Below are 26,939 nucleotides of genomic sequence, written 5' to 3'. Positions count from 1 at the left end.
GTAAAACAGACATCTTACAGAGAGATACTTTTCAACTGCAGTAAAAGGTGGCGTGGAGTCAATATCATAATCAAAACACCATTTTCACTGTCACAAATGCACGGCACGCGTAAAAAATTAGCCAACCATCGTTTCTCTAGATGTGCTGCAGGTGACATGCAACTTGTTAACATGGGTACCGAAATAAAAAAAACCCACTCATTTGGCACTGCTGGGGCTCTGTTGACGCGTGCTATGTGAAACAAGCCTTATGGTAATTACATTCAATAACATCACTGTTGTGCAGTCTAGTGTCATTTGTTACAACATCTAATGAATTTAAGTAGCTGGAGAATACATTACTTGCTAGTACATGCTACAAATCCTATAGAAATTCCCGTGAATTTGACCCATACTCATTTCATACACATATTTACTTTAAAAAATAGTGTTTACACAACTTTTTATTAGCTAACATTAAAGTTAAATATTACATTACCACTAACCTTCCTCCAATGCCAAACATCTTTAAAAACAGCATTTTTAAAGTGTATTTTCCTTTTACTTTATCATACTAAATTCTACAGAAATTCATGTAGAACTTGACTTATACTTATTTCAAGCACCCATTTAATTATTCAATACAATTAGCAAACCAAACCGCAACTTGTTAACATGGGCTCCGAAATAAATTTAAAAAAAAAAGTCATTCAGCACTGCTGGGGCTCTGTTGACACGTGCTATGTGAAACAAGCGTTATGGTAATTACATTCAATAACGTCACTGTTGTGCAGTCTAGTCCATTTGTTATGTTTTGACATTTTCTAACCATTTTTAAATGTATTATTAAACATCTAATGAATTTATTTTTCCGGCATTATTTGTCTCCCATACCTTAAACGTGACTTGGCGGTTTGAGCCTCCGTACAGTCGTTACGCTTGTTTTTAGCGGCGCCTGCGCCTTTAAGAAGCCTGTTGAGTTCATTTGACTGGCGCTTCGATGACGACATCCTTTTATTTTTAACGCAGTGACCTCATCTCTTATGGCAGCAGCAGGACCTCACCAACCGAGTCACCCTCTTCGTCTCCGCTCCGGCTCCAACTTTACCGCTTCTACTTTCTCTGCTTTTAAACTCGGCCTCAGTCAGACTCCATCTTTAAACCGGACCGCACGGCCCCAACAGCCGTTTGGACTTTCGACGTCGAATTTTCAAACGGTGAGTTAACCGAAATTTCTGGTTTAAAAAGTCTATAAATCACCACCCGGTAAAGTTCCGTTAACGGGGGCCTAAAGTTAAAGTTTAGTCCGTGTGTGTGTGTCGACCTTAACGCCGTGTGTGAATGTGTAACGACGGCGACACGGAGAAAGAAAAAATGTCGCTGGTTTTTTAAGGTTGTTTTTACAGGAGTCGGCCTGGCGGTCAGTCGGTCGTTAACATCGAAACGGACCAACAAAATGTCAGAGCAGCTAGCTAACGTTAACGCTAAAAACGAGGCCCAAATACGTCCACAAGTTCACACAAACTCTTTAACACACACATCTACTCTTCACATGATGTTTACACAACTTTTTATTAGCTGACATTAAAGTTAAATCTCACGTTTCCACTGAGCTCCCTCCAATGCCAAACCTCATGTAAAAAACAGCAGTTTTTAGAAGAGTGTACTTCACTTTCACGTTACTCTATTGTATTAACTTATTCAAATCCTAAACAAATCCCCATAAAATTTGATCTATACTTATGTTATACACCCATTTACCTATAAAATATAGTTTGCTCAACTTTGTATAGTTGGCATCAAAGTCAAATCTTACATTTCCAATATCTACCTCTAATTCCAAACCTCCTTTACAAAATAGGAGATTTAAGTAGCTGGAGAATACATAACTTTTATGCTACAAATTCTAGAGAAATTTCCGTGAATTTGACCCATACTCATTTCGTACACATATATACTTAAAAAATAGTGTTTACACAACTTTTTATTAGCTGACATTAAAGTTAAATATTACATTTCCACTAACTTTCCTCCAATGCAAAACATCTTTTAAAACAGCATTTTTTAAAAGAGTGTATTTTCCTTTTACTTTATTATACTAAATTAAACAAATCCTACAGAAATTCATGTAGAACTTGACTTATACTTATTTCAAGCACCCATTTAATTATTCAGTACTGTTTACGCAACTTTTTATAGCTGACATCAAAGTCAAATCTTACATTTCTAATATCTTCCTCTAATGACAAACCTCCTTTATAAAACAAGAGATTTAAGCAGATGGATTTTACATGACTTTGACCCATACTTGTTTCATAACCCATCGGCTTATTAAATACTGTTTAAACAACTTTTTATTAGCTGACATTAAAGTAAAATCTCACGTTTCCACTAAGCTCCCTCTAATGCCAAACATCTTTAAAAAATCAGCAGTTTTAATATCCTACATTACTTTTACACCACAAATTCTGTATAACATTTCTGTAATATTTGACCCATACACTTATTTACTTATTAAATACTGTTTTAAAAACTTTTTTGTTAGCTGTTGTTAAAATTGAATCTTTCATTTCCACTAATATCCCTCTAATGGCAAATATTTTTCTGCTACTTTCTGCTACCCGTACTACTTTAATACACCTATTTAAAAACTGTTAACGCAACTTTTTGTCAGCTGATGATTTCCACTAACATCCCTCCATTGCCAAACCAACTTTGAAAAAACAGGAGATTTTAGTTGAAGGAGAATATGTTACTTTTGCATTACTTCTCAACATAAATAACCCCCTTAATCAGTAATGTTAGAAGAAAATGTCACCCAAATTTGTTTAAAAGTTTATCCACTTGTTTACTTTTTGAACAGTGTTTACAAACTTTTTTTTATCAACAGCATCATGTGGTGTGTGTTTACAACATTTAATCCCAAACCTCCATAAAAATGAATAGGATTTTAATAAATGAAGTGAAAACATGCATTTTACACCATTATTTACAAAAATAATATAGATAAAAATGCCTCTATCTCAAAAGACTGTATTGTTAGTTTAAAGGCTACTTAACTGAGGAAGTAAAAGAGCTTAATTATCACATCAAGGGTCCTTTAATGGCAAAAAACACACATTTAATGGATCCTCTCCCATTAATAATCTAATAATAGTCCTGTAAACCATCAGCAAAACATATTTAAACTCACTTTATCACTAGAGCTTCCAGGAACCAACACATTTATTAATAAAACCCTTAAAAATCTGTGATGTAACTTTTACAATTTAATTAAACATGCTATATAAATGGCATTTAATGGAGAGCGAAGGGCATTTAAGGGGTAAAATGGAGGTTTTTGGTCCTGTAAGTTGTACATTATATCAGTTTGTGTATATATATTATGTTGGAAAGATATTTTTAAAGATGAAACTATTTCTTTGTAGAAAATTGACCCTTTTCTGTCAATATTTTGATATGTGATGTGTTTTCTGGTCATTCATTTCCCAAATAACTGACTGCAAGGCTCAAAATTTCCCTCAGTAAAGAGATATTTTTATTTTCACTTTCGGCAGCAGTGACCGTGGTTTCAATGACGATGATCCGTGATAAGTCTGTTTATTAAAATCTACATTTAGTGTGTGTTTAGATCACACGCTGACACGGTATTCTGCTGCTGTAAGTGACGTTTTATGTGACCTGTTATTTTAGTTTCGGCTCGTTGAGGAAGTTGGCGGTCAGCTGTGAGAATTGATGGGTTTGTTTTTCACAGCGAGCAGACTTTAAAGGTCACATTTTAAAATCTGCGTGTAAACGTAATTGTGTGGACTTGTTGTTGTACTTGACGATCAGGTTTATGGTGGATTGTTAAGTGATGAAAACGACTTTAAGGTGCTTGTTGATTTTTATTTTCATGAGTCATCCGAACATGTTGAACTTGTTCTGTATGGATGAATAATCAACTTTATTTAATAGATAAGGAAGTTTTTAAAGATGTCTGTCTTCAGTCACAACCAGTGGACTTAAAAAAAGCAATAACAACAGCTTTATGTCACACTTTAAATCATTAGAAGTGTTTATTTATTCATGTTTGTCCCCAAGTTAGAAGATTTTAACACATTCAATTTCTCAGTATATTCAGTCTATAAAAATACACTGCCCACATCAAGAAAAAAAGACCCAAAATTCAAATGACAAAACATACAACACTCATTTACTCACATAAACCAAACAAGCTCACCCTCAATATCTTCATATTGGCTCCACTTTTAATAAAATACACAAAATATAAATGAACATACATCGTACAGAAGTATTTGAATACAAATAAGAAAAAATGAAACAAAAATCAAACCTGCTTTAAATTTAAAGTTGGAATAATTTGTAACAACTCTTAAAATTCTAATAAAATATGTTTATTAAAACATAATATAAGTCAATGGTTTGAGTTACTCAACGATTGTTATTTTTTAATAAATCCATAAATTAACAGAACATTTTTCAGCAACTACTTAATAATAAATCAATCCTCAAGGTTCATTTTCAATTTAAAAAAAACTAAATCTGACTGTAGCTTTTAAAATGTGATGGTTTTTTGCTCATTTGTGTTTTATATGAGTAAACTGAATATATAAAGCCGTCACCTTTCACTCTGAGACTGTTATGGACACTTAATACTATTTTACTCTTAGTACTACTATTTTATGACTATTTACAGACAAAACAATCTGCTCCTGACAGATTAATTAATAATCATCAATACCTCTGTCTTGATCCGGACAGTCTGGGATCAGAGGAGGATTGAATGCTAGTATCATTTCCCCAAGGAAGTGTGGATTTTACTTGGTACGGGGTTATTTCGGTCGATGTCTTAAAGGTTTTGAGCAGCGTTACTCCGCACTAGTCAGTGTGGATGTTGATGTTCACTCAGGGATGTTTTTTGTGGTGACACGCTGACCTTTTAATGTATAACATTTTTCATAACCTCATTTTGAAAAGCACATTTTGTGTGCAGAGCAGTATGAGTGTGAGTATTTGACACCGCACAAAAACATATAATAATGAATAAAAATCCATGTTGCTGCCAATCATTAACATATCCCAGGCTATGATTAAAAAAAAAATCGACTAGGCATTTATTCATCTAAAAACATAGTGACATCATGGTGAAAACCTGGCATTTAAAGGGTTAAGATTCTGAAAATGAATGAATATTTGATATTTATGATTAGGAGTGTTGTTGGTTGAATAGTTAACTCAATGAAAGTAGAAAATCATATTCATTAATAACATTTTTAAAGCCTGATTCTGAAAAGCGCAATTTGTGGGCAGAGCAATACGAATGTGCGTAATATTAAAGTGGGCCCTGAAGGGTTAATCTCAGCGTCACATCATCTATCAGTTCGTTTATTCAGATAAAAAGCACCACACATGATTTCAGCCTGAACCACTGAAGACTTTGGAGCATCCTTTTTCTTAAAATACCTCGTGTTCTTGATGAAGCTCCATTAATCAAACCCTGGCTGCGTCGTCGACAGCGTGCTGACTCGAGGTTCAGGCGCAGGCGTCCACATGAGAGACGAGTCCAGGATTATGAGGCTCGAGGCGGGATGATGTCACGGCTCTGGATGAGAACATGGCGTCTGTTTGGCAGCGAGCTGCGGGGCTGATCCTCTGTTTGGACTTGACAAACAGATTTTTGTTTTGAAAACTTCAAACTTCAGCACAGATCAGTGAAATGACCCATTTGTCACACGATCACAGAAGCCTTTTTGTGTATGAAATGGGTCAAATCCTAGTTCAAAAATACATGTATGTTTTTGTTTCGTTTATACGGTCTCGTTTATACGGTCTCTGCGTCTGTGGCCCGCGTCGTTGGCCCTCGTCAACCCACGTCGGTTTTCGTTCTGCTGATTCAGCGTGCTGAATCGGCGGCGGTGGAGCTTGACGGCGAATGAAATCGCTCTGATTGGCCGTTCAGCTCATCCCACGAGAAGAGGAACAGCAGGGAGGAATGTTGACAAACCGCTAAAGTCAGGAGGAAGTCAGGTCAAAACAAAGAAGGCTAGATTGTTTTTATTTAGCTATCGAACTCAAATGTTTCCTGACGGACACAGAACGAACGTGCAGTCAGTTTGGTGTGTTGCTAAGTGACTTTTTGGCCGAGACACAGCGATGTGAGGCGACACCGCACGGGGGCTTTCGTCACCACTTGTCCTCTGATATCATTCAGTGTTTGGTCCTTAACACAAACCATTTACAGCACCAAATTTTCGGCTTGCCTTTCGATTCATCTCACTGACCCGAAAACACGAAGACTCAGCGATGCAAAAGCAGCGAGCAAAATGCTTCGATCTTACTGAAAACCACAACAACAAAAAACCACCCCAGGCAGCTGAAATGCACTCGTTCCGATCGGCGTCTTTGGCTCAACTTGTAAAAACTCAAAATAAATTTCCCGACATTGTAACGTGTTACTCTGATTAATTCTGATTAATTCTGATTTATCAATCACGATCTAAACTGAATCAGATCTTGAAAACCTCTCTCCTCTTAATCAGTGTAATTTCTACACGAGGGTTTAAACCAGCGGTTCTCAACCTGGGGTCAGGACTCTTTAGGAGGTGATAAGAGAAATCTGAAGAGTCCCGAGAACTAGAGAAAACACATTTTTTTACAACTTTGAGTTGAGTTATAATATAATTTGATTTCTTAAGGCTTCCAAAAACGAAATTAAGAAATGAACACATATTTCATAAAAATGTCTGTGGCTCTTAGCAGAAAGAAAATACTCAGAAATACTCAGTAACTTAACAGTTATGACCAGAGCATAATGGATTGATATTATCAGCTGATTTTGGCCGCACACTACCAAACTTCTATCTTTGTTATAATTTGTGTTGGCTCTGATGTTCTGATAAGGTTTTATGGGCTGCGGTTTAGTGTGTTTTTGTTTTATTTGTGAACCAGTTTAAGTGTCAGTAAACAGCTCTGTTATATAAAATAAGGTGAGGTCGGCCTCACCTGTCTGTCTCTGATGTCAGCGAGGGGTTAAAGTCCTCTGATTGGCTGCTATCACAGCTGAGTTATTAACCTTTGGTCCGAGTGGTCAGACAGGTCCGACTCTCCGCCACACCTCCAGGTGTAACAGGAAGCATTTCATTCGATTTGATATCAAGTCGATGACGGCCTTGTGAACTGAGTGGAGTTAAAATGACCGCTTGTGTTTTCTTTAGTGATGTTTATCTTATTTATGTCTAAAAAAACACACATTCATTCTGGTGAATGTGTTTCTGGATATAAATGTTTGTTCTTTTTTCTGTTTTTTACTGCTGATTCACTTTATGAGCTGCAGAGGAAGTTGGAGGGAAGATTTGGAGATCAAAACTACTTTACGTCATCTTTTTTATGAGCTCTTTTTGAGAGGCAGAATAAAAGTCTGAGTAATTTTATCTTCTGTGCGTGAGACTTGTAAACCATATTAACCCTTTAAGACCTGAGCAAATTGGCTTGATTTCTTTCAAAAACATTGACGACAGCAATGAAAGAAGAAATTATCAAAAAAATAGTAAGAAATTTGTAAAAAGTGCAAGATTATTACATGAAAATTAATATAAAAATAATAATAATAACAATAATAATGATAATAATGCCAAAACAACAAAAAGTTTAAAAAAGCCCCCCAAAAAACTAGGAAATGACCTGGGTAAAGTGCTTACCGTAAAAAATCTACATGATAATTATGTAAACTAATTTCAAATATTTAACTAATAAAATAATAAATTTTTTTTTCATTTTTTTTAAATATATTTTTTAAATTTACTAATTTCTTGTAATTTGTGGAATATTTCTTGCCAAGGTGCTTTGCAAAAAAGATTTGTTAATCATATTTTGGAAAAAATCAGTTTACTTAGGGTTCAAAGGTTGAAATACTTGTGAAAGGCGTAGAGAAGCAGCACTAGAAAAGTGATGTCGCTCTAGGTTTTATATACATATATACACTTAAGGTCACTTTCACCATTTGATAAATTTTTTTTTTTTAAACGATGTATTTGTTATCCACTGCTATTTGTATCGTCTCTGGATTTCACTTTTTGACTCACTGGCCGAGGGGACTGGCAGGGTTTCTACCAGCCAAAATAAAGGTAGTGAGCAGCAGACTGGCGGCTAGTTTTAGTCAAGTTTATTTCAATCGTGCATATTTTTACTGGTCAAAGTATGGTGGTATTTGGTATTAAATTATTTAAAATGCTGCAGTAAAACAACCTTTGAAATGATCACAAAGGTACTTGGGAGTGTATTTGAAAACATGGCAAGGTATTAAGAAATTTAGCAAGAAATGTCCCACAAATTGCAAGGTTTAGTAGGTTTTGATTTTTTTAAGCTAGAGAACAATTTCCAGAGAACTATAATTCTAATTGACATAATTGCGTTTTTAAAATTATTCTGCAAAATCAGCATCATTTTTTAGGGCTTTTTCCAGGTCATTTCTATGTTGTTTTTTCTTTTTTGTGTGATCATTTTCAAGTCATCTTCTGTAGCTTTTATGCCAATTTCTTGCTAATTTTTGGATCATTTCTTCTAAAGTTGCTTGTTTTTTTCCGTACAACTTAAAAATGAATCTTCAAATACTGAGCAGTCCAGTCTGATTCGACATAATTCTAAATCAGGTGCAGTCGTACATGCACCTTTAGTTTACTGTTGGACAAAAGCAGAAATTAATGCAACAATAAACACAGAAGTGTATAACACAGAAGATCATTTAGTTTACGGTCCATTTTAATGCATGTTTTTCTGAATAATATTTTATGAGCGAGACGGATCCAGAAGTCTTGACCCTCTGTGAACTCTGTGAAATTATACAGATATATATTTTTATGTGCATGTCTGGTGAGATGAGACGTGATGAGACTCTGATGCCATCTGTTTGGAGGATTTTGTAGCCGGTAATTTGACTGAGATCAGATGTCTGCGGAGGAATGTCCCGGCTTGAAAAAACATAATTGAATCTGTTTTATTCTGTGAAGTGGAACATGCTGTTAGAGATGCAGCCTCGGGCCGCAGCTGCCTGTTCGGGCGCTTCAGATGCTTCAAAAGTATCTTGACTGATTTGTCTGCAGAACACACATCGGGTTTATTTTATTCTTTTATTGTACTTCATCCTTTTGTTCTTGTGTTTTTGTGCTACTTCCTCTCACAGTCTTTCATTATCTTTAAAAATCCAGGTATTGTATTTTTTTTACAGAATAGGCAGGATTGTTTGAAAATGTATTTTATTTTAAAGAAGTTATTTTTAAGAGTTTAGGTTCACATAGAAAGAACTGTAGTGATTTTTTAAAAGTTTATTTATAAATAAATACACTTTGTTTATTTGATACATATATATATATATTTTTATTTTTTAAATCTTTTTTTGGGGGGCTTTTTAACATAATTTTTTGCCGTGGCGAGGACACAGCCTCTGCTCATTTGGCGTCTGCTCCATCAGGCGAGCCATCGGGCGCTGCACATAGTAGAAATTTATTACATAGTCATGTTCGCCCGCTGAGACCCGTTAATCGGCAAGAGCGACAAGTGAATTAAAAACTAGTTTGTTGTGTCTTCATGGTCTGACACCCTGCATCTTTATCTCCAAACATCTGCTCAACACACCCTTCGCTCTGCGCTCCATGACAGTAGATAACATTATGGATGTGCTTTGGATCCTGATGTTGAAGATAAGATAGTAATGTTAAGCAGAATATGACGTAGGTCGTAGCCTTCGGTGCAGTAGCTGATGTCATCGCACAGTTTGCATACATCAAACTTGATGTCGTACCCAAGCTTATTAAGATCCATGTTGCATATGGTGGCTTGCACTAAACTTAAAAGATTGCAAAATCTCACAGTCTGCAGGAGGCTTAACATATATATGTCAGATAATATGACTAGTACAAATTATGTATAATATTTACAGTATTTGTAGCACTCATATGGGGTAGTTTTCCTCTTAAAGGACCAGTAAGGTTTTTGAAAGCTCCCAGACAATCCTATATCACGAAAAAAATCAAAGATTGTGTATGAAGTTAAGAGATGTGCGTGTCTGAGTTTTAAATGAGACTCGACTCATTCAGTCTGAAACAAAGTCTGAGGACACGTGTCAGATTCAGCAGGAATTCAATCTTATTGTGTTTGGAGCTGGTTGCTAATTTTCTGGGCTCATTATGTGTGTAACTATGTGACTGTGTGTGTGTGTGTGTGTGTGTGTGTGTGTGTGTGTGTGTGTGTGTGTGTGTGTGTGTGTGTGTGTGTGGGCTGTGGGAAGAGGAACATGTTTGGGGACTTTCTTTTTGTGTCAAGTCGGCTCTGTAACCGCTGGTTTTACAACACGAGGGAATTTCCTGCTGCTGTAGATCTCTGAGTCAGTCCGAAGAGAGGAGCGACGTTTTACAGGAAGTTAAAAACGAACATCTTCAATCAGCGCCTACAGAGCGGACGCAGGCTTTATCATTAGATGCCGTACTTTAATTTTGAAAGGTTTCAGCTTTTTTGCATGAAACCTCGCCTGTATTCTCCTGCTCACCGGAGGATGAATCCTACTCATTTCAGTGACCTTGTGACCTCTCTTGTAGTGCCACATATCATTGTGTAATTTATATTACATTATTTACTTATTTTTAGTTATTTTACCAGTCTTTTTCTTTGTATTATTTTTATATTGACGTTTTACGTCTTGCATCTTGCATTATTTGTCCTCAGGTTTTAATTTTGTTCTGACTACCTTAGTTTCGTCTTGCTTGTGTTCAGTAGGACTGTTCGGCTTTCCGCTGTTGTTTGGCTGTCTACGTGTCGCTTGTCAGTTTTTATTTGTTTGTCAAAGCACTTTGTAAACTCTTATTTTTAAAGGTGCTGCATAAATGAGGTTATTATTACTATATGTGTTATCGCAATACTCAACATATTGCAACATGTTTAAGATCGCAATAATGTCGCATCATGGAGCTTCTGGTGATACTCACCCCGACTGTTTGCTTGATTCATACCGATACTGTGTTGCGTACGTGGGCACTGTACACCATGAGGTTCACGTTTATTTCGGTAATGAATTAGGTGTGTGTACACGTGCTTTACCAAAACACAGAAATGGACTGCGCTTTAACAGGACCACAAATAGTTTTATGAAACAGTGGTGACAATGCTATACAAGTCAGGCAGAAAACCTTCATGACACACAAAAACAGAACAACGTCCACTCGCAGTCCCTTCTCACAGGTTTGATATGTATTTAATGATCCATTATTCATAAAAAATATCCAACATTTAACAAAAAAAGGCAAAAGAAAATATTTTTTTCTTTTCTGTCCTGTAAATCATCAAAACTAGAATTACTGCCACCATGTTTATATCTGACCAAATGATGTCACATTTGACCTTTGACCTGTTGGATTTAAAATATTGTCACTTCATCATTATATCCTGTTAGATGTCAGTGTGAAATTTTGTTATAATTAGTATATGATTTCTTGAGTTATGGCCAAAAACATGTTTTGTGAGTCATGGTGACCTTTGACCACCAAATCGCAATCAGTTCATTCTTGACTCCAAATAAACATTTGAAAAAAATAATCCCTCTAGAAGTAAAAACTAACAAACTAACTGAAAATAGATATAAAAATAGGGATAAATCAGGGTACAGGCATACTGATAAAGTTGCATAATTAAAAAAAAAGTGGATGTATGAATATCAGTACTGGTTATCAGCCAAATGAGTTATTATATATCAAAAAATCCTTTTAATAATGTCAGGGTGGTTTCTAAGCAACACAAAAACGCCGGGCGGCAGAGTAGGTTGCATATTTATCTTCACACCAAACCCACACTTCGAAAACAGTTTTAGGGATCGATGGAACGAAGCGTCACAAACTTTTTGTAGGTGAATAAGCAGCTGTTTACCCAGAGAGGAGCTCCTGACTGCTGTGTTACAGCAAAAAAGTAAATAAATGTTTATTATTTATGTAGAACAGCGTGCATGAACCTGAGACCAGATTTAACCCTCTGCGTCTTTTTGTTTTTGTCTGTCCCACAGTGTGAAACCGCTTCAGCATGAAGACGAGGATGAAGGTGCAGAGTGATGTCATCAGTGCTCAGTCCAGGAGAAAAGTTGCCTTTTGTTTCACGCCTGCTGTGGTGTGAAAGAGCCCCCCCCCCACCTCCTCACCCGGTCTGCACACCACCAAAAGACTCAACACACACACAGAAACACACTTAAACTACCAGACACACACACACACACACACAGCAGAGGTAGTTAGAGGGGGATTGGATTTTATGCCTTTCAGTGCAGAGTGAGGCCTCTCTGTCCGTCTGTCTGTCTCTCTCTCTCTCTCTCTCTCTCTGTCTGTCTGTCTGTCTCTCTCTCTCTCTCTCTCTCTCTCTCTCTCTCTCGCTGTGTGTCTCTCGTCCCGGGGTTTTGGGCTGCCAAGCGCCATCAGGATGACATCATACCCAACCGACACAATGGAGCTCTTCATCCTCTGAGGTTCCTCGCCAGGCTGCGTCACTGCGCTGGACCGCCGGCCCGGGACGCTCAGGAGGAGGAGGAGGAGACGGGGGAGGAGGACTACAATCAGGGAGGGAGGGGGTGGGGGGTGGGAGGGACAGGGACGGGGAAGTAGTTTGACATGTCGGAGCATCCTGCGGGACCGGGATCATGGTCCAGGTCGGGGTCCGGAGCGGCGCTGAGGCCCGGAGCGATGAGACCCGGAGCGGTGCAGCCCATCGGGGCAGAGGCTCTGGTTGCCCTGCTGGAGGGGGGGCTGGACCGGGTAGTGCTGATCGACAGCCGGCCCTTCGTGGACTACAACGCCTCGCACATCCTGGAGGCGGTGAACGTGAACTGCTCCAAGCTGATGAAGAGGAGGCTGCAGCAGGACAAAGTCCAGATCGCCGAGCTGCTGCAGCACTCGGCCAAGAAGAAGGTAAACGCAGATACAAGAGGTTCATCTGTGCCCCGAAATCCTGATCCACAAAACATCAACACACGAGTGATCTGAAGCAGAGGGTGTCAGAGAGGCGAGGAAAGATACGCTCAGTGCTTTGAAACGCTTTGGTCGAGCTACAGTTATAGCTCGATTAGGACACTAACTGGACTACTGTCCTTGTCCCAGTATACAAGCACCAGGGAGAGTCCATGTATTTATGAAGTCTGTCCGAAATCTGCCCTCTTTCAGATCGTTTCCATAATCCTATATTATTTATACAATCTATGGTATGGACACAATCACAACTGTTTATTTACGATGACTTCGGGGTAGAAAACTGCCGCGTCACGTACATATGACCAAACAACAATAAGTAATAAACTCTGCCATCATTGATTAGTTTTAAGCCACCTAAAAAAATGTTTTTAGAATATTTTCACCACTTTACTTTGCCGTGCGACAGCCCTTACTGACGGGGATTTGAAGCCGTTAAATCAAACATACCAAACTGAGAAAAACATTTGACTCCTCTGAGCTGCTGCTCGACCGCTGCCCCCATCAGCTGCTGCGGCAGATAAAGAGGAGAAAATACTCAAGTACGTTTAAAGTATAAAGTATCTTTTGCTGCGGCCCCGTCCACAGCAGTACATCACTTAGCTTCCATGCCTGGTTTTTGGGACTGTACTGAATTAATCAGAGGAGGGGAGGGGAGTACTCACCCATCTTTTCAGTGGTTACCCGTCTGCATTTAATGAATTTAGTGCATATGGAGAGCACTGTTAGACCTATATATTCTCAGAGGGAATTATTTTCTCTAAAGAAAACCCACAATTACTGCAAAATGGCAACCGTGCGCTGTAGGAGGAAATAATCACTTGATTTCAGGCGTTGTGTTTGACCTCTGTAAGTTCTGGTTTTACAGTTATGACTCAGAGAAGATGAGGTGTGACTGTTTATAATGCAACGCTGTTGAGTGTCAAGAGTTAACATGTTGAAAGAAGTGATAAAAGAGAATTTTCTAGTAACGCTATCATGAAACAATATGAAACGTAAAAGCAAAAAGTAAAAATGTTGAGATACTTGAAAAAATAAGAGTGACGTAGTGCATTGAGTGTAATCCTCTGAAAGTTATATACCGAATAATATAATAACATGCAGAACATGGAGAATCTTGTAGTGTTTCTTAGTTTTTAAACTGCCCTCTAACCTGTATTTTTAACACTTTAAACGCTTGAATCTGACGTTCCCCTGCTCGCTCTCCTCCTCTGAACGTGGGCGCCTGACCTCAGAACAGTGTATTTATATTTAACAAAGAGAGTTTGCGAGCCGCAGAGGCCGCTCCTCCCTTTTTGTGGTGTTGTGTTAAACTGGAATAACGGCTCTGAGGAAGCCCGGCTGCTCGTTTTTATTACTGAGGCAACATTTTCCGTACGATTATGAGCTGTAATTAATTCTGCGTGCAGCGAAGGAGAGAAAACAGAGTTTCCTCGAGTGAGTGCAAGCTGTAAAGCAGCCAAACCAGCGCGGTTTAGTGGCAGGCTGTCGACCCCCGACGGATTTCACCTTCATACTGAGAGTCAGAGAGACCCGATGCTGCAGCAAACTCACGGCAACACTCATGTCCTTTAAAGGAAAATGTTGGTGTTATGCAACTTGTTTTTGGTGGTACATTATTGCTGAAATTTTTTTTGAAACCCACAAGCAATCAGATGATCAGACAAGCTGTAAAAAGGGAGTTTTTCTGTCTCAGTGTTATTAATAGATTTTTTAAAAGTCTCAAATATTTATATTGGTGTTGGCATCAGAAAGAAAGTATTCAAGCCACAGTCTGAGGTATTATTTGAGCAAATTTGTGCCTCAAAATGATTTTAGTTTATCCGTTTAAAAGATTTGCTTTTGTCTGGGGTTACAGTTTAACATCACTTTGTTTTACTGCTGTTGTACTTTTTTAGAAACCCAGGGAAAAAATTCCAGGGAACTATATTTAAAATTCTCATAATTATCTATATTTTAAATCTTTTTTTAATAGAATTATTCAAATTTTTATGCAGATCTTTCAGGTTATTTCCTTTTTGTGATTTGTATATTTATTTATTTTTTTAGTATATTTATATATTTGCTAATTTTGGTAATTTTCTTGGACTTTTTACTTAGTTCTTGCCAGTTTCTGGATCACTTTTACTGAAGTTGCTCATTGCCTTGCTCATCACTAGTAGTTATGAAGGTTGATCTCTGCAGGTGATTCAGTTTGATTAAAAAGAGGCAAATGTTTACAGGTGGTAAAAAAATGTTCCTGTGGAGCAGAAACTTTGGAACTTTATTTTGTTAATGCTGTTTTACAGCATCACTACAGAAAGCTGAAATGTTTGACTGACCTGTGTAATTGAATTAAAACTGTATAAAAGTGTTTTGTATGTTATAATTCACTTGTAAAAAAAAGTGTATCTTTGTGTTTCTGTGTTTGTAGTTGGAGCTGCAGGGCGATCAGGAGGTCGTCGTTTACGATCAGAGTTCTTCAGATCCAGCGTCTCTCAGCTCAGAGTCTTTCCTCAGTGTCCTGCTGGTGAAACTGGAGAGGACCTTCCCCTCCGTGCACCTGCTCTCAGGTCAGTGCCAGACAAGTCCGAGTCAAAACAGCCACGAGACCGAGACCAGTCAAAGATCCATGAGACTGAAAGGTCGGACGTTGTCTCTGCATTACAGAGACAGCTGTGGTCACGTGGACACGGGGTGAAATAGAAACTAAACGATGCTGCTAGATCCGGAGTGAATCTCTGTTGAATATCCAACTGAAAGCTAACTTCACTGTGTTGAGGTGGCTTGACAGCAGTGTTTTGGGCGGGAGTCCAGCGTGGAATGAGAGATTGGAGCATAAATGCTTGCTGTGCCTACAGTCCTAATAATCACACAAAATGGGCTACTGGGACGTCTGCCTAGTGCCCGAGCAGACCCTATGTGTATATCGGCGAATGATGCAATATGCGTCACATGGATCAAAGATGATCCACGTGCACGCTTGAACCTGGATGCGGATGCTATGAATGGGCCTTGATGAAGTCCAAAGATCCATGAGACTGAAAAAACCCAAAAGAAACTGGTCAAACCGAGACGTGCTGCTAGAGAAGCATGGCAGGCAAAACCATTGTTTCCCAGTTGTACAGAGCAGCTGTTCGGAGTTTCTGTCTGGCTGCTGTGCGACACGTTTTTCTGATGTTTTTTGTGCGCATATAGTTAAAATATTTTCAACTTTGCTGCTCAAGGTGCAGAGTCTCACCACTCGTCAATGTCATTTTTAGGCATGTGCACGTAGCCCCGCCCCACAGGTGCTCCTAGCTGTTTCATAGATAACCTGCTGTCAACCAGCTGGGCCCACATTTCTTTTTTCCTGAAAGTGTGTGAAGAGGAAACACCAACAAAGAGCTGAGGACAGAAGCAGCGCGACAGAAAATGTCACCAAACATACTGGCCTTATTTGTTTTCTGTTTATTCAGCTTAGGTGCTGTGAAAAAATGATATTAATAATATTAATAATAATAATAATAATAAAATCAGGTTTTATTTGTAGTGCATTTTACATTTTGGAGAGGCCTCTTCGCTGGCAGTAGTCATGGCTGGAAGAATGAAGTTTTTCGTGTGTTTTGTCCATCAGGCCCGTTCTCATGGATGTGATATTGCAAAAACGACTCGAGGGAATTTCTTCAAATTTAGCACAAACATCCTCGTGGACTCAAGGATGAACTGATTAGGTTTTGGTTGGTGAAGGTCAAAGGTCACCGTGACCTCATAAAACAGTTTGTGGCAGTAACTGATGCTTAAATTTCACATAAATGTCTCCTAGAATATAATGAAGTTATGACATGTTTTATCCAGGAGGTCAAAGGTCAACTGTGACATAATGTTCTGTGTGTCTGTGCGTCATATCTCGAGAGGAGAAGGGGAGGTATTTGGTCAGATACTGAATTGGTGTCACTGATCTGTAAACTGATTGCAGAGATCTTGTGTGTGTGAAGCGTCCATGTTTCGTGTGTATAACTTTGTGGTGGTAATTCTAGTTAGAAAGTACATCTACATTTTGGCAAAGTCCACAAAGCAGAAACAAACCCGCTGAGTGAAAACTCCTCCAGCAGAGACAGCGTCCATGTTGCTTCAGTGTTTGTGTTTCTGCTGTTTCCACTCTGAGGACGAACTGCGAGTTTGAGTCACTCGTGATAAAGCGGTTTATTAGTTTGACCGACAGGCGGGTCGACTGCAGACGTCCTCCCTTCTTTCCACTGAGGGTTACATTATGTAACCATGATGTAATGCTGCACTGACGACTCCACCCTCATACGGTAAAAAAAAAAAGACTTCTGTGCTTTCCAAAATCACTCGGTCAAAGGTTTAACAGTTACACAACAACAACTTGAATCCGCTGCGAATAAATGAGGAACCTGCTGCGCTGACCGATAATAAATACTTCAGCAGGAGGGGAGGTTTCACAGGGAAGTTTGCAGAGAAAAGAGGATCACGATTATTTCTGACTTAAAGTATCAGGCTAAAAAAATAACACGTATAAATATGGACAGCAGCAATTAAATCTTTATAAACAGACACTTCTTCAGAGTCTCCAGATTATGAGAATAAGATTAAAGCTTTCTACTTATTAAAGTATTAACCAAAACACGCTGTATTTTATTTTAATAATGTCTGTTAATACACGGCTGAAAATAGTCCCCAAAATTGATTTATTTCCTCCTTTTGAATTAAAAAGATTAAAACAAACCTTCAGTGAGCAGATGTTTTAAGGACATTACTGAGGCTTGTCTTGCTAATATGATTGATTGATATTGATCTATATTCTTTTTCTATGTAGACCATGGGAAGAAGAGACGTCATGAGACATATATATCTTTTTCTGTTTTAAGATGATTTTTGGGGCTTTTTATCTTTATTTAATAGGAAAGGCAAGGTAGCTTTATTTGTTTAGCACATTTCACACAACAGGGCAATTCAAAGTGCTTACAGAGCAATAAAATATACAACATATTGAAGAATAGAGACTTACAATAAAAGAGTAAAAGAGAAAACATAAAATTCATAACTAAATGATTTACAATAGAAAAAATAAAAATCCCTTAAATATGATAATGATAATAATGATAAATGTATTATTGTTATTATTAATATAAACTTTAATAATAAACACACATGCACAAGTACACAATCACACAAGCACATAGATTAAAAAACCTGTAAAAAGACTGTAATTAATTAAAACACTAAAATAAGAGTACTCATTAATACAAGGAACTGAAGATAGATAATAAGATAAATATAATAATAATGATAATAATAATAATTATGATGATGATAATGATAATAGTAATGAATGAATGAATAAATAAATACATAAAATACTCTTTATAGTAAGTAAAAGGTAAATGAAAGGATAATAGCACAAAGTATAATAATAGATAATAATGTTCAAATTAATAAAATGATATACCATCTAGTAAAACAGTAAATGTTTAAATGAATAGTCAGTAATTAAAAAGGTAAAGTTCAATCAAAAGCCAGACTAAAAAGGTAATGTAATAACAGTAAATGATTGTTATTGCCATGGTATGTTGTTGTTATTGTTTTTAAAGCGCTGCGGTCTTCTGTGTTTTATGTCTAGCTTTAGAGGCCAGCGCTGTTGCGTTTGATTCCGTGATTTCGGCATGCTGTCTAAAATCACACTGGAGCCGTATGATGCCGTGTGGTACTGTGTAAAAATGCAAAGGCGGTTATGGGTGGCCCCCGTAACGCAAACTGTGTAAAAAGTATTATTGACTGCTACATTTCTACTATTGTGACTCAAATTTAGAGTCACGGTTAAATGCGACTTGCTGGAAAAGAGATAAAAATGTATTTATTGCAATAAATCTGGTGAGAATCGTCATGAGCTTCGCGTTGGACCTGCAGAGCCGAACGAGGCTGCAGAGGATCGATTCACAGGCTTGTTGCCTGGCAACAAGCGTGGAGGTTGAGCCATCTGTGTGTCCGGCTGTTCTGTGTGACTGTAAACACCGATAAGAGTTCAGAGTGAGACTGAAGACGGACAGCTGATGGGTCAGATTCTCTGTCAGTGATCCACATCTGCGTGTCTGTTCCTCTCAGGTGGGTTCTCCGAGTTCTCCCACCTGTTTCCTGGTCTGTGTGAGGGGAAGTCCACGCTGGTCCCCTCCTGTATCTCTCAGCCCTGCCTGCCCGTCACCAACATCGGGCCGACCCGCATCCTGCCTCACCTGTACCTGGGCTGCCAGAGAGACGTCCTCAACAAGGTACCAGAGAGTAATATATTGTATAAAAAGTATTTTGAAACAAGATTGCAGGAAAAAAAACTTTTTTTAAATGTGTTTATTCAACATAAAGACAAAACATACAACATATACCACAGAGGAGATGTTCACAACATATTCACCATATTTTTGATCTTTTTATGTCCATTTTCAACATTAAGTACCTGTTAAATGGCAATACCACTTTCATCACGCAGTCAGTAATTTAGCATTTATCTCCCACCTTTTCCTTCACAGTCCAACAAAAAGAGCACAAAAATATTCAAGAGTGACAAATCAGTAATAATAAATATAAACCAAAATCAAAAATGTTTCGTTTAAAAATCGCTAAAAAAAATAATTTAAAAACAAGCATTTTTAAAAAACTGCCAAAATAAAAAAGGCATTTATTCTTTAAAAAAAATGCCAATATTAAAAGAAGCCTTTTTTTGCCAAATTGCCAAAAAAAACCCCAACTCTAACAAAAAAAAAATCATGGGTCTCTCTTTACCTCTTGATTCAGTCCATTAAAAGTCCTGCCAAAGTGCCATTTAAGCAACAACATTCTCATAAAAAAATTATTACTATTATTACCCGACCCAATTTAAGGCAGAGGGAATGACGAGAAATCACAGCCTGAACCCAGCTAGAACCCGATCAAACCTCTGCTGTGAATTCAGGCTTGTTTCAAAATAAGAGCGCACTGTGGTCCAATCACTGAGAATTAACAGCAGCATGTTAGCCTGGAAGAAGCGGGTCTGGGTCTCTTTGAGGTCTGATCTGGTTTTCTGTCTGCAGGATCTGATGCAGCAGAACGACATCGTCTACGTCCTGAACGCCAGTAACACCTGCCCCAAACCGGACTTCATCCCAGAGTCTCACTTCCTCCGAGTTCCTGTGAACGACTCGTTCTGCGAGAAGATCCTGCCCTGGCTGGACCGGTCCGTGGAGTTCATAGGTCAGTGAACGAGGGGATATCAGACAAATAAAATACCGTAAAACTTCAAATATACGCCCAGTTCGTTTATTAACCCCGTGTGTCCAAACATATTTACAAATAAAAGCCTGTCTTCCTGGCTTAGTAAACAAGAAAGACGCAAAAAACGAGATTAGTAGATGTAGAGAGCTTTTTTTTTTTTTTTAAATCTTGGGAAAAATGTCCAGTGAACTATATTTTGACTGTCATAATTATATATTAAAAATTATTTTATAGAATTTTTATAATTTTTAATTTTTTTTCAGGTAATTTCTTGCTTTGTGTTTTGTTGTTTTACCCTCTCTCTTTTTTTAAAATTTATTTGTTTTAATGTGTTTGGATTTTTTTGGGCAAATTTTCTTGTAATTTTCACAGATTTCTTACTAACGTCTAGGTTGCTTAGTACCTTCTTCCCGTGTTTTTGAATAAAATAAAACTAATTTGCTCAGGTCTCAAAAATAATTTGATTGACTGTTTGCTGAGCAACAGTTTTGTGTTAAAGGAATTAAACATAATGGGATAAGAGCTGCTCTGAGGTCAGTCTGACTCTGTATATTTCAGAGAAAGCTAAAGCGTCCAACGCTCGCGTCCTGGTTCACTGTCTGGCTGGAATCTCGCGCTCGGCCACCATCGCCATCGCCTACATCATGAAGAGGATGGACATGTCGCTGGACGAGGCGTACAGGTGAGCGTCCTCCCTCTGAATACACACACACACACACACACATCTTCTCTTTAACATGTCGTCACACTCCCTCTTTAAGTCAACACACAACATAATGTGAGTTATTATAAGAACTGACGGCAGTATGAAAAAGTGGCTGTGGAAAGGCAATGGGCAACTTAGCAAGACATTGCTCAAAAAATAAAACTTTTAATAAAAAATGAGTTAAAACTTGGAAAAAAAGCAAAAAAAACAAAAGTAAATAACACAAAACATGACCTGAGAAAAGTGAAAAATTAAAAAAAAAATCTGTATATGTATGTTTACTTTTTGTTTCTGTAGAATAATTTAAAATATATAATTATAATGATTAAATAAAAGTTTTTTCTGGACATTTTTCCTTTTTTATTTTATTTTATTTTTTTTTTAATTATTTTTTGTTTTTTTGCCTTTATTTGAATGGACACTTTAAGCGTTAAAGGTGGAAGAGAGAGAGGATGACACGCAGCAAAGGGCCAAGGTTGAACTCAAACCTGTGGCGAAGACATCGCCTCTGTACGTGGGGCGTCCGCTTTACCAACTGAGCTACGGGGTGCCCCCTTTTTTATTTTTATTTTTTATTTAATTTTCTGATAATCCTTCCTCTTTTGTAATAACAAATATTCAGGTCATTTATTTGTCCTTTTTTGCTAATTTCTCAAAATCGATGGGACACTTCTTGCCAAGTTGGTCATTGCCTTTTTTTTTAAAAAAAATCAGACCAATTTGCTGAGATTTTAGAGGGTTAAACGTGAGTTTGCCTGTTGTTCGCTCCAGCTCTCATTAGACCGATGTTTTCCAACAGATCCGCTGTCATCACGCGCTGCTGCGGCTGTTTATAGCACCTTTACCACTAATTAATCACATGTGCCTGTAAACCATCATCGCACCCTCTCACGACATATCAGTCACTGTTATTAAACGTCAGAATGAATCGATATTCATTTATAGAGCTCGCCGTGAAACGGACTTCACAATCCAGATTTCCTGGCGCTCCTCTGGAGTCACAGACGAAGTTACACAACAGATTTCTGCAGCTTCGGCGCCGCCGTCAGAGTTTACGTGATCGTCAGATTCCTGTTTGATGTCGGTCGCACACATTCCTCTCCACATAGATCCAAACAATACAGAGAGTGTCCTAATGAGCGCAGATCCTCATTAACCCTCTAATTAATACATGTGTGTGTCACTGTCGATTACAAACACTCGTCATGATTCACACTAATGATGCAGCCAGAGGGATACGTTATATGGATAACATGAACGTATTGATCCTGGCTTTTTATTTTATTTTTTTGATTTATTTGATGCTTTTTATATCATTTACTATTCTTTTTATTTTTTATATTATTTATTTATTTATTTAATATTATTTTTAATCTAATTAATTATGTATATCAGTTGTTTTTAATCTGTTATTATTGTTAAAAATAGTATTATATTATTAATATATTTGTATACTGATGAGCATTTTTTGATGTGCAGTTGAAACTTAAAAAAATAAAATAAAAATATTGTTAGAAAAATAAATGACGTGGCGCCACATTCTCTGCGTGTTTTCAGGTTCGTGAAGGAGAAGCGGCCGACCATTTCTCCAAACTTCAACTTCCTGGGTCAGCTGCTGGACTTTGAGAAGAAGATCAAAAGTCCTCTCGGTACTGAAGCTAAACTCAAGTCCCTCCATCATCCCGACGCCGGCGGGGACGTCACCGCACAGCCGGACGACCTGGAGCCTCCGGGCTGTCCAGAGGCCCCCGCGGGCCCCGGCCTGGCCCTGCTGGAGCCCCTCACGCTGCCTTGTGTTTTAGCCGACGCCCCCGAGGATCGTCTGCTGGCTCAGGCGCTGAGCGGCCTGCAGCTCGCCGACGGCCCCGAAGACAACGCCCGGCTGAAGCGCTCCTTCTCTCTGGACATCAAGTCGTACGGCGAGTCCGGCGGGAGCGCTCCTCACCGAGTGTTCGTCCCTCACGGAGGGTCGGGAGACGCCGCCGAGTACTTCAAACCGTCTGGCTTTAAAGAGCCGACCAGTAAACCGTGCCAGTTCTCCCCGGTGGAGGAGGTGTCGGAGCAGTCCACGCCGGAGCAGAGCCCCGACAAGGAGGAGGCGGACGGGCCGGAGCCGGTCGCACCGCCGCCCTCCAGCAGCTTCACCAAACCTCCGCCTGCTGCTCCGAACTGTTCACACCCGCTGCACCGGAGCGGCAGCATGGAGGAGAACGCCACCAGCTTCCTGTTCGGCCTCTCCCGCAGCCAGCAGCACCTCGCCAAACCGGGCTCCGGCGGGGCGCTGAAGGGCTGGCACTCGGACATCCTGCTGGGCCCCGTCACCGTCTCCACCTCCTCGCTGGCCGGCGGCTGGTACCTCTCCTCCGACTCCACCCGCTTCTACTCCACCTCGGCCATCCTGAGCGGCGGCAGCTTCGCCGCCTACAGCTGCGGCCACGGGCTGGAGGCGGTGCGGCGGCGCAGCCGGCAGAGGACGGGCGACCGCGGGGACTCGAGGAGGAGCTGGCACGAAGAGAGCAGCTTCGAGAAGCAGCTGAAGAGACGCAGCTGTCAGATGGAGTTCGGAGACGGGATGACGGACAGCCGGTCCAGGGAGGAGATGGGGAAGGTGGGGAGTCAGTCGAGCTTCTCCGGCAGCATGGAGGTCATCGAGGTGTCCTGAGACTGATCCGGGGACAGTTTCAGAGGTCGCACGCCGTCAGTCAGGACGAGTCCGACTGAAGCAGCTTCAACGTCACGGAGAGAAACGCGCAACACACATCGGGCGCTTCACCGAGCGTCGCGAGAGTCGACAGAGACGAGCGGAGACTTGAAGATTTACCGAATCGATCGAAATACGAGATTTCTTTTTTAAATCTGGTTTTATGTTTTTGATTGGAAAGAGGAGAGAGTGTTGCATTATGGTTGGTTTTTAGCCTTGATGTTTTTCGGCTAAAGTGAGTCTGTGAGAGTTAATCAGCTCTAAACAGGGATCCAACGGTCATGACAAACCAGGAAAAGTCATGGAATATGCAAACAGCAATTTCCAGGCCTTGAAAAGTTTTGGACAATGAAATACACCCTGAAGGTCTCGGAGAAGTTTTGGAATTTTGTTTCACAAACCTGAATAATAACTGTCGGAAAGTCGAAAATCCAACAATAATTTCAGTTTTTTACAGTTTCTTTATGGGATTAATTGTGGGAATTTTGGGTTTGGAAAGCTTCATTTCTTTATAATCACTAAAAAAAAAAATAGCCCAGTTTTTTTCTTTGAAACGCTGGATTTCTGCTCTTCGTAGAAATGTTTGTTTTTGAGGAGAGACAAGTCTTGAAGGACGCTGTCAGTATCTGAGGACGAGTGTCGAAGTGTTTCTCATCTCGTCCGAACGCAGCTGCTGTTGAAGGGAGTTTGTCTGATAATCAGAGGCGTCTTTTTGGGGGTTAATATGTGTAATTATGGTTTGTTCTGTCATGAAAAAACTGGAAAAGACATGGAATTTGCAAATAGCAATTTTTAGTCCTAGAAAAGTTTTGGAAAAGAAGTCATGGAAATCAATTTTACAAACACCTGATGTCTTCAAGGACAGATCAACGATCACTTCTGTTTTTACAGTTTTACTGTGTGATAAAGGGTGTCATTTTGGAGATTTTTAAAGAAAACAGACAAAAAAATTCCTCAAAAATCACTGAAAATTTTAAATGAAAAAACAAAAAGTTGTCTTTGGAAAATGTGGGCCTTTTTTTCTTTAAAAAAGTTGGCTTTTTTAAGAAAACATGCCTAAAAATTGGTAGTAAAATCAATATAGTTGTACGCAAAGATAAAAACATAGCTCCCTCCCCAATGCTTCAAAAAATATTTGACATTTCCTCCTCATTAATATCACCCCCCAGATTACATTTAAATTTTCTGAATTCAATATTTTTTTAATAATATATTTAAAAGCTTAAAAATAGTGACGAAAGAGAACCGAAATGGAGTATTGATGGTTGTTTCAGATAGTTTATGGTCTTTAAATTTGCCTTAAAGTCCTGGAAAAGTCCTGGAAATGTCTCTGCAGGTTACATCACTGATTCAGAGCAGCAGCTGACTGCCAGCACGGTCTTCAGCAGTGTTTTTATTTTTGTGAGACATTCGTGTCTGCATCTTTACAACCAGAAACAAGGACATGAGTTCGGCAACTAAAATACAGCGACTCCGAATTCACGGGGGTCGTTTGTTGTGATCGGAAAGTCTTGAAAGCGTTGACTGTCATTTTGATGAAAGATAACGGAAGTAAATTCATTTCTTGGTTTTCAGTTTGGATCGGAAATCAGGGGTTGACCGATACTTTGGTTTTTTTAAGGCCGCTACCGATTATGAGAAGTTAAGGAGACCGATAACCGATATTTGGAACCGATATTCATTTACAATAAAAATAACGATCTTTCTGTCAGCATTTAGAATTTTGAATATAATAAACTTCTTTTAGCAAATGTTTAATCAAAACTGCAACGTTCAACATCATATACAGAGTTCCCAGTTTTTTTTTTTTTATTTCACAAAGGCAAATGAAATTTTAGATAAAAAGAAGTAAATAAAAATAGCTCCCTGAGGTTTTACAAAGTAAAAATTCCTTCCATGCCGACTTTTTCTTTGCACTTTTTTATTGATTATGTTCTTAAAATAAAATGCAGGTACAGACAGAATGCAAAATGCCAAATATCGGCCCACATAAAGGGCCAGGCCGATGATCTGCCGATCCCTAATACAGTTTTAAATATCGCAAATAGTCACACAGCGAGAAAAACAGATCTTCGATGGATCCAGATGATTTTTTAAAGAATCGTAGACCTTTGAATCAGAGTAACGAGGTGTTTTCAGCTGAGGTTCGGACATTGGGCGTGTTGATTTGGGCTGCGATCAAATTCAGGCTTTTCTGCAGGACGTCGACACGATGCTGAACTTCGGTGAACCGACTCGTGTCGGTCTGAAGTCGTCTCCGGTGTGTGTTGCAGTAAAAAAAACTTTGACGAAAACGGACGGACTCTTTGTCTGTGGAGGAGGAGCTGCTGGTCGTCTGTTGGGATCGTCGTCACGGCGATGATGATGATGATGATGATTTTTTGAACTAAACTGAAGCTGCTGGTGTTGGACTCAGAGGAACTTCACAGATCCTCACTTTGGTTTTATTTTTCTGCAGCAGCTCGCCGAGAGGAAACGTCTCAGGTGTGATCTGAGCTGCAGGAAACGCGACAGGTGAGCTCACCTGTGGGAGGATGGAACAGCAGCTCTGTGAGACTCACAGACGTGTTCACAGGTAATCTTGCACTACTGTGGTTTGCAGAATGGATTTGACGATTAAAAGTGTATAAAGCAGAAACGGTTCTGAGTTTGTTTTTAAAGTGATATTCAGCTCAATATCTGAGTCTCAGTTTCCTCCTGGAAACTTTTTTTATTTTTTTAACTTCAGCTGAGAGGAAAATAACTGACTCTAATGTTTAATTTAAGTTTTTTTAAATTTACATTCCTTGATATTTCATTAAGAATCCATTTAAAACCTGGTTTGAATTCTCTAAAAAATGGGAAAAGGCAATGGGCAACAAAAAAAAAAGACTGAAAAATGTGCAAGAAAATAATAAAAAGTACAAGAAAATTACCTAAAAATTTCTTTAAAAAAAGGACGTAGCTGTGTGTGTGTGTGTGTGTGTGTGTGTGTGTGTGTGTGTGTGTATATATACATACATATTTAAAATTATGTTCCAGAATTAATGTGAAAGGCATCTAAAAGCAGCTTAAGAAAGTGGTGTTGCTCCAGGTTTCGAAGGGTTAACCCTCTGAAACCTGAAAAATTGATTTGATTTTTTCTTTTTAAAAAAACACAGGAAAACAATGACCAACTTCACAAGAAATGTCCCGCAAACTGCAAAAAGCAATAATAATGATAATAATTTGAAAGCGAAATCATCTGGAATCTAGTTGTGTGAGATATTGTGTTAGATATTAATAAAAAGTGAAGGAAAAATGTCCAGAAAACCATTTATAATTGTCTCAATTAATTTAAAACTTGTTACAGAAA

At 38.8% G+C, this 26,939-nt stretch overlaps 2 protein-coding genes across 2 annotated transcripts in view; both read left to right on the top strand.

Moving 5' to 3' along the window:
* The window catches only part of crebl2 (cAMP responsive element binding protein-like 2), a 68,485-nt gene that overhangs the window by 16,659 nt on the left and 24,887 nt on the right, over positions 1-26,939 (top strand). The window lies entirely within an intron of this gene.
* On the top strand, positions 981-26,243 carry dusp16 (dual specificity phosphatase 16). Its single transcript, XM_042511555.2, has 7 exons — positions 981-1,196; positions 12,026-12,917; positions 15,388-15,526; positions 19,059-19,222; positions 20,018-20,177; positions 20,757-20,880; positions 22,462-26,243. The coding sequence occupies exons 2-7, from the start codon at positions 12,621-12,623 to the stop codon at positions 23,564-23,566; spliced, it is 1,989 nt and encodes a 662-aa protein (XP_042367489.2). The 5' UTR covers positions 981-1,196; positions 12,026-12,620; the 3' UTR covers positions 23,567-26,243.

Source organism: Plectropomus leopardus, chromosome 22 (assembly GCF_026936395.1).
Source record: "Plectropomus leopardus strain MGB_pleo_1.0 chromosome 22, ASM2693639v1, whole genome shotgun sequence".
Taxonomy (NCBI): domain Eukaryota; kingdom Metazoa; phylum Chordata; class Actinopteri; order Perciformes; family Serranidae; genus Plectropomus; species Plectropomus leopardus.
The sequence above is the reverse complement of the archived record's forward strand: the minus strand, read 5'-3'. Positions and strand labels throughout refer to the sequence as shown.

Coding starts and splice junctions, on each gene's coding strand:
- dusp16 (XM_042511555.2), top strand. CDS start 12,621: ATGTCGGAGCATCCTGCGGGACCGGGATCATGGTCCAGGTCGGGGTCC. Junction 19,223..20,017: donor AGAGAGACGTCCTCAACAAG/GTACCAGAGAGT, acceptor TTCTGTCTGCAG/GATCTGATGCAGCAGAACGA. Junction 20,178..20,756: donor CCGGTCCGTGGAGTTCATAG/GTCAGTGAACGA, acceptor TGTATATTTCAG/AGAAAGCTAAAGCGTCCAAC.